Below are 8,727 nucleotides of genomic sequence, written 5' to 3' on the forward strand. Positions count from 1 at the left end.
TAGCTTCCTCAAGGAATAAATTTGTACAATAGCGCTAAGATTTTACTTAGGTAGCATGTATCAAACAAAATATTCTTAAATAAAACATTTGCATTAGCTCAAACAAGTCAGTGTGTTCTGTGTTAGCTTATGTGAAAAGAGTTCATTTAAAAGGCAGCAATATCTTGTGGACTGAGAATATAACTTGAAGCTGGGAATTCAGAAGGGACCTGAGCTTTCTTACACTTCTTCTCAGCTTTTCATAAAGGTCTAAATTTTTCTAAATGAACATTACATTTACGTGATTAACTGGAGGCTACATGGGCCTGATTTACAGATGTGTTAAATTTCTCCTGCTCCTATTAAAGCTATTGGGAGCTCTCAGCTCTCCACGTTTCAGAGTGCTGTAAGGCTGTTCCATGCAGCCCATGGGACTAACACCACTACCTTGGTGAGTTCCAAGCATGGACAAAGACAGGAAAGTGATGGAATAAAGTATAGGATGTAGACATTCAACACATTCCCCTCTCTATGGGCCTAACAGCCCCCATGAGGGTTGGCAGTGGTGGAGATACTGAAATATTTGGCATCCAGACGGGTGCTGTGCAAGACCAGAGTCAAGAGAGCAGCTGGTAGGAAGCACCAGGCTGGCACAGTGAAGCTGAACACCTCTCTAGCTGGCATCCCTCAGACTGGCTGCCAGCTCTAGCAATGCAGAGACTTCCTTTCAGAGTCTTGCACTGCTTTTCTTGTCAACTAGACCAAATGCTTGTCATCTGCCAAGCCTCCATTTCCCTCCCCCTTTGAAGTCTACGCTGGAGCTTTCTCTCTAACGCCTGGCTTTCCTCCCTGCCCTCAGATGAGATGGAGCAGTCCCCTGCAGTGCGTTCTGACTACTTGGTCTCAGGGATTCGGACTCCGCCCGTGAGGAGGAACAGCAAACTGGCCACACTGGGCAGGATCTTCAAACCATGGAAGTGGCGGAAAAAGAAAAACGAGAAGCTAAAGCAGACGTCTGCAGGTAGGAGGAGAACAAGGAGTGATGCTGCACAGGGCAAAGCTTAGCTTGAGCAAAATTTGCTTACACGGGAAACATGAATGGTGACCTGATCTAAACCTAATTCAGAGATTTCAGCATGTTACAGATTAATGATGTTTAAGGCTAGACAGAGCCTGCATAGGCTGACTCCCTGTATAATACTGTACAGTACATTCAGAAGAAAAGGTCAAAATACGAGAGTGAAGCACAACCCTCGACACAGACTGCTTTACATGGGCTGTTCCTTCTCCCAGATAGGCTACATTTATGGCCCCAAGTATCGTCACCCCTTTTATTTGGAGTGAAGCTTATACAGGTCACAGTAACATTATGAAAAGTGACAGGAGGAGCTGCAGCATGTAAAATGCCTTCCCTCAAGCAGCTGTCTCTGTGGTGAAGGAGCCCAGCACACAGCACTGCATGCTCTTGCTAGTCCCTGGGGATGGCCCAGGAGATCAGTTAGGAGACCAACTCACTTGCCTTTTCCTAAGACAAGATGGTGCAATTCCCTCCACTTGCCCTGCTGTCCTGTGGAGCACCGCAACACCAGCCACTGCTTCCTGAGGCAGCTCCAACGTGCTGAATGAAACAGCGTGAGGGCTCCAATATCCCCGTTACTCTGCCTCACTGTGATCAGACAGTAGGTTAAATCATAAATCTCAGCTCTACACGTGGGTGATTTTACAGCTGTTTTAACAAAGGAAAAGGCACAGACTGCCTACCCAGTCCATGCACCCCAAAACAAAGTCCTTGCAGTTCTTTCCCAGCACACAGCAGTTGAGACTAGGAGGAGTTTCCACATTGCATTTATCTCACACCATTCTATGAATACCGTGCTCTTAACTGGTGCTGTCTTATGCTACTACTTTGTGCAGTGCTGGAGAAGAAGATGACGGCACGACAAGGTCGGGATGAACTCATTAAAAAAGGCCTTCTGGAGATGATGGAACAAGGTAAGTAAAAATTCATCTTTTTTATCAAAGTCTTTTTCAGTACAATAAAAACACATAATTGCACAAGAAGAAACCCAATAATCAAATGAATAAAAAGGAAAACCTTCAATCCAAACACAGAGGAAATATCAGTATCTGAATTAAGCATTTCTTTCTTCAAGTTCCTCCCTGATGCAATCAATCCATACAGTTTAATTTTTGATGCTTTACCATCTTGAATGCAACTCCATCTTTGCCTGATTGATACATGGTGCAATCTGAGCTAGTCCGTATGTTTTGTGCAATTGCTCTAAACTGAGCTAAATCCTACTGCCAAGAAAGTCACCAAAAGCTGGTAAAAATATAAACTTAAACATTCCAATGCATTCAGATGAAGTGTGCAACCAATGAATCCAAATCTCATATCACGATACTAATCTGAAGTTTTCATCTGTCTTTCTGATAAACCAAATTTGTGACAGAGCAGATTAGCCTTTTGCCTATTTTTTGTTCACATGGAAAAGTGAAACATTTGGTCATGTCGTTTTAAAGCTTTCCTGAGTACAAACCAGGCTCAGCAGAAGCCATTGAAGGAAAGGTGATAAAGCATCAGAAGCATGCACAAAGGACTCTGGCTCTGTACAGTCCCGACAGATGCTCAAGGGAGACAGAGACCTAGGTGACTATTCTGCAAGATCAGTGAGTTCCCAGTGTTACAGACAACATCCCAGTTTCTATTTCCACATAGAGAGATAAAATAAATCCATCTTTACTTTGAAGACTTCATACCAGAATGTATCTACATGAAGAAAGCCTGGCCTTTTGAGTTTGACCAATCTAGTAGATAGAAATTATGTTCTTTCAAATTAATAATTGAGTTACTTTGTATAAAACAAATGCCATGCCTATAAATAGCCTGTGGGATGATAGTCAGTGATGCTGGAGTGTAACTGAGCAACTGAAGAGTCAGAAAAAGAGCATTTAAACAGGATTTCTTTTTTTTTCTTTTTTTTCATTGCAGTAAAGCAATTTAAATATTATTTTATTGGATATATTTTAATATAAGTTTTATGTGCAGGTTAAAAAAAAAAAAATCTGTCAAATAATCAGTTTATTCTACAACTGAAGTTTTCAGAAAGCTCATTTTTATTTCCTGGCCATTGAACTCTTTGTGTCTCTCACAATTCTAGAAAATTAGTTGCCCTATAAACGTATTAGCACTATTGGATAGAAAAATGCCCCCTGTTTCTGCTAGGAGTCTGAATGGTTCCCATAATTCATGAATTTAAAGACATGGATATTTAGAGCTTTGCAAAAGAACAGTAAAATAAAGCATGTGCTGTAGAGCACATTAAAGAGTAATAATAACAATGAATCACTAAACCTCTTGCATGCATAAAGAACTGGTTGGGAGGAAAACAGATGATGTTAAGTTGCAAGGTCATTTAAAAAAATAATGGTTTAAAGAAATAAATATAGGAGCTCAGAGCTCCTATAAACATCAAGCAAATTTGCAGTACCACTCTCTGCCCCAAAAGGAAAGAATGGCTAACAGTCAGTTGAAGGACACTGCAGCCACCTGCAAGTTATTTTTCTTTACAGAGTGCTGTGAATCTCCAGGGTTATTTTATTATATTATTAGTAGAAGCAGCTTATTAACTGGAATAAAAATTTGACCCAAATAATTCTCAGCAAATGATTCGTGCCCTACTTGGACTGAGCTGAAGCAGCAGCAGTTTCAAGGCTAAGTCCTCGCTGATGCAGTAAGTTGTAAGTGGCACAGCAGCAATACTGTGTGAAAAGACTACAGTAAATCCTAAAATCCCTCTATTTCATCAGGCTCTACTCCACTCCCAGGGACCCAATTCCTGCTCTCTTTCATAAATAGCCCAAACGGGGATGAAGCTGCAGTCTGAGGAAACTCCAGATCTGCTTCATGCATTTACGATAGCTGTGTCACACTCCAGTTCTGTAGCAGAAGGTCTCTCAAGCAGCGTTTTGGCACTGTTTGGCTCAGAGCAAACCACAAAGATAGCACAGGATCTGCATCAGTCTGTAGGCAGCCCAGGGTGGAATTGCACTGTCCTTGCTTTGATGATGAGTCATCCTAACAGGTTATGTCACCCTTTCTCCTTGCACAACCCCAAAACCCAGCTGCCCAGACAGGCCCTGCAGTTGCCCAGCCTGGGCTCCTTTTGTCCTGCTCTCCTCTCCAGCTCTGTTCGCAGAGGGCAAATGCTAACCTGCCTCTGGAAAACTCCTGAACCTGAAACACACCTTCACCCTAGGGAACCAACTTGCACCCTGTAAGGAAGTTCCAGAGTGCAGGATCCATTCCCAACAAAATTACAGACCTATTTCTTCTGACTGCTTTGCAATAAACACTCTGCTGCTTCCCTTACCAGAGGACTGAAGGTCTGTGCTTTCTCCTGTCCCTGGATGATCTCTAAACTGTGATGTTGGGACCAATCAGAGAGGCACACCCACTTTTCTTTAAGCATGAACTGAATCATTTCTGACCAGGAACATCACTGTTGTGAGTCTCAGATAGTCCTCAACAGAAATTCTTCAACAGAAGTGTCTCCTGCTTGTCATTTCTTCATTAGTCACACACTTTCCATTGCCTGGGATCTGAAGAAACTCCTGCCTCTGACTGCAGTTCCAGTGTGCTGCAGCTGTCAGCAGCTTGCCTTTCCAAAGGATGTGAGGAACGTGCAAAGCAGAGTTATCTCAAAAACATTTAAGGAGCTTCCCCCGATATTTCTCCCAATTGTGAGCACAAAACTGATCAGATGTACCTATACCTACAGCACTGAGAGATGAAGGCTGCCTGTCAAATAATGCAGGCAGATGTTAATACCTCGATGATTATGTATAGGCTGCCTTCACAATGAGCTGAAATGTAGGCAATGAGATGAAATGTAGGCAATGAGATGAAATGTAGGCAATGAACTTTTTCCCCCTCCCCTTCCCTGTATCATAGCAACTGTGCTACTGCAAGGGCTATTTTAAGAACAGTAACTTTTCACCAAACGTGATTATGAGGCAGACTGAGTGAGCTCAGCGTACAAAAATACTGCATCCCTTCTGCAGCATCTCCGGGCCAAAATCTGATACCCCAACCCAAAAGCACAATAAATTACTCTGCAGATTGTCCAGATAGTATGAAGAAGGGGTAGCTGTGAATGCTAACTGTTTTAAATCAATGTTCAAGGAACTTGTCATGATATCATTGCAAGAAAACATAGCTCTGTCAGGAGCTTCCAGAAAGGAGTGCCTAGGGCTGAGAAATATAAGCAAGGAGGTCAGGGGTGGACAGCAGACATGTCCATCACTGTGGAACGCTGGCTAGAGCGGGAAGCAATTGCTGTCTTTGGTTTGCAGCAGTGATGTAGATGATGTAAATTCTGAGAGAGACATGAGTAAAAGGATGGTTTGTATTCTGAGGACACTTGCCTGAATAGGCGAGTACTAGAAAAGCTTCAGTCATCAAGATGCGTACAGCTGCAGGGACCACGGGCACAAAAATCTTTCAGAGTAAGCAAAGGGAGCAGTTTCTAGGTCTGCATGAAGAGGGATTTGAATTTCTGATCAGCTCAATCACACAAGACGTGCTTTTCAAAGCTGAGTAGCTAAAACTGTGCTCAGAACCTACAGCTTGGTAGGGAATATTGGCAGCCTTGTCTTTGGTGAGGCTGTGGCACTCCTGCCGGGGCAGCTGGGCTGGCAGCGTGTCCTGCAGGAGCCACGGCTCCCACATGAGTGGCCTGTGAACACACTGCACCCTGGGCTCTGTCCTGGGGAGCTGCCTTCCCCAGAGCCCTCTGCCTCCCACCCTTGTGCTCAGCTCCCACGCAGCAGGTGCTTCCAGTGGCCTTCCTGTACCTGCACAACAGGCAGTTGCCCTGGCTGCTGGATGCCCCCAGGAAAAAGGGCCCCACTCAGAAAACTGGGTGGATATTAGTCTCCAGGTGGGCTTGTCTCCACACATTTTGTATTGCAGATGCTTCACACTCACTGTTAGACGTCTAACACTGTATGGTGTTAGAGATCAGGTGCTGCTCTTAGACAAATCTCAGTCCCCTGAGCACTACCAGCTTGGAGATGACTCTTCTCAAGAGGACAGCAGGCATTTTCAGTGCTCACTGCTCATGGCTGAGCTAAGCTTAAATGATTTTGTGTTTCAGATACCGAGGGCAAAGCCTGCACTGGTGATGATGCCACGAGAGCGACGCAGGGCAACCCTCCAGCTCCCGTGGGGCAGGCGCTTGCCTCGGAAGAGGAGCAGCAGGAGAGTACAACAGCAGCCACAATGAATGTGACCTCCACTGGTGAGGAGCTGCATTTGGATGAGCTGAAAGAAGATGCAGGTATTGGATATAAAATATTTTCAAGAAGCTATAGGTTTTTTTTTTTTAAAAAAAATCTGCTTCAGCTTCTGCTAAATTGCTTTATGAGGAGGAAAATATTAAAGGGTCAGAGCACTTTGTTCAGATCAGCCCATACTAGGTTATCAATCAGTACTTAAAAAGAGTGATTTTGGAGACTGCTACCAAACTCAGGAACCACACAAAGCTTGGCATAATGGGATTAGTTGGATTATGAGATGATCCAGTCTTGGCATGGTGCCCCTTTGGTATTAGCAGTGACTGCTGGGAAGATGAAACAAGCTTCTCTTAAAACTGTTTCTAAAACTTCTGTGCCAAGCCTGAAATTGTTTGCCCTGGTTCAGGAGAACAGTGCCAATACACAGCCCACACTGTCCATAGCATCACCCTGTCTACAGCATCCTGCAAGCACAAGTGAAGTTCAATACCAGGGACACATATAAGCTAAACCAAGCACCTTTCATGCTGCTGCAAACATGCTCTGGCAAAGCTCATCTGTAACAGCAGTTCCTTGGGAGCAGAGCAGCCAGGCACACGCCAGCAGCCGGAGGATTTCTGTTCCCTTCCTGACAACCAAGAAATGCAAAGCTGCTTCATCCTAGTGTGTGAAGAGAGCCTTGTAGTGATTACAAATTTTCCTCCCCTCTGGTCATTCCTTACACTTTGTCCATATGCCCTGACTGCCTTTGCTCCCCATTCCAACCCCTCATGCCCTGCTTTCTCTGGGGTCCAAGCCCCTGGCTGCTGTCACAAAGCCCACCCCTACCTGTGGGCTGCTGAGCAATGGTGCTGCTTTCACCCTCAACCTGCTCCAGCAGCTCAGAATGGCAATAATTCTCTGAGTCATTTTCAATGTCTTTGCTTTATCCTTTCCAAGATCCCTTTTCTCATGTCCTTTCCGTGCTCATGACTCAAACAATTTTGTTCTCTTTTGCTGTTTTGCTTTTATATAATATTGTTCTTCTGGCCCATCTGTAGCTCCACTCCACTCTTAATTGTTTTGACAACAGAAACTCTTCCATCTCCCAGAAAGTATCTCTCCTTATGTTTGCTCATCACAAGGAATTTTTTTGTAATCTTAACAACACCTTTCTGTCACTCATCACCTTATTAATTTCAACTACATGTGTTATTTCATCAAGAAATATCCCAAAGCACTGTATGTGGGCTTCTAAAGATTTATCCTTTCCCTTTTTTGTCTCTTAAAATAGAGACATAATAGAGAATGGTACATTGCCAGCCTCTGTTAATACATGCCCTTAATGCTGTTTTCCTTTCTCTTCAAACTCTGTCCTTTATAGCTGTATTTGGTTTTGTATCACCCTAAAAATTGAAGCAAAGCCCATTAATCTTCCTGTTCTTAGAACAACCAGGTCAAGATCTTGACCAGAATTCTTCAGATCTTTTTCTTTAGTCTTTTTAGAGTGTTTCATTCCATATCAATACGGAAATTTCTCTCTGAACTTTTACTTCTCATCCTTGGGACTGGCTATCCTGGAAAGATGACACAAATAATGTATCATGTATTTAACCTTATGACTCTGTGAAACCTAGTAATATGAATTAAAATTTGCCTTACACTGCATTCAAAATTGTGTATTGATGCTTTCAAAAGCATCCCAGTTACTTATGTCTTTTTCTTTAATTCTAATTCCTTTTATTGTATTCCTTGCTCAACCTTTCCTCTCTTCTGTATTTTTTTCCTTCATTTTTTGAGATGTCATTTTCAGGTTCCAAAAAAACCAACAGTGGGATTATTTTCTCCTGTCTCCCTGGTCTCCAAGACTCTATTCCTATTCATTGGAAGTCTTTCTGCCTCTTTCATCAGTGGCCTCTGGCTTTTAAAATAATTATTGTTGATCTGGTATTTATGTGCTAATTTTTCCCAATTTGTGCATTCTAGAATTCCTGTCTCTAGTGAGTCTGCGTTGAGGAATTCATTGGGTGGGAAAGCAATTGTCAGAGCATATTGCTAAGTTCATGATAAAGTTGAGGTTATTCTAACATTTGTCCCTGGGCTCAATCCTGGCCCAGTGCAGTTGATGTCTTTCCACAAATTCATATGAGTATTTGACCATTTAGAAACAAAATGAATATATTTGCTTTATACCCAAAGCATCATATTTCATCCTGAGGATGTGGGATGAAGGCCAGGGAGGGGAAGAGGAAATACTTGTAGGCTTCATGTGTGGTTAGAGCTCAGAACAGACCAGACTGGACAGAAAGAGGGCAGTTTTTCCCACCCAGGCTGGCCAATGGGCTTGGAGGCAGTCCCAAGGGGAGGATTTCTACCTAGTAGCGAGATGGCATTTTGACAAGTGCCACTCCATGAGTAATTAGCTGCTCCAGCAAGGAGTCTAGCACTGAGCACTTGGAATATTTTCAGCAG

At 43.2% G+C, this 8,727-nt stretch overlaps 1 protein-coding gene across 1 annotated transcript in view; it reads left to right on the forward strand.

Annotated features, from left to right (window-relative positions):
- Positions 1-836: 836 nt before the first annotated feature.
- Positions 837-8,727, forward strand: part of LOC103778353 (phosphatase and actin regulator 3-like) — a gene marked incomplete at its 3' end in the record, with an annotated part of 22,515 nt that continues 14,624 nt past the window's right edge. Inside the window, 3 exon segments of the mRNA XM_008945936.1 lie at positions 837-1,000; positions 1,894-1,971; positions 6,138-6,320. Coding sequence (XP_008944184.1) covers positions 844-1,000; positions 1,894-1,971; positions 6,138-6,320 — 418 coding nt within the window.

The sequence above is a fragment of the Merops nubicus genome, unplaced genomic scaffold (genome assembly GCF_000691845.1).
Source record: "Merops nubicus isolate BGI_N331 unplaced genomic scaffold, ASM69184v1 scaffold7498, whole genome shotgun sequence".
Classification (NCBI taxonomy): Eukaryota; Metazoa; Chordata; class Aves; order Coraciiformes; family Meropidae; genus Merops; species Merops nubicus.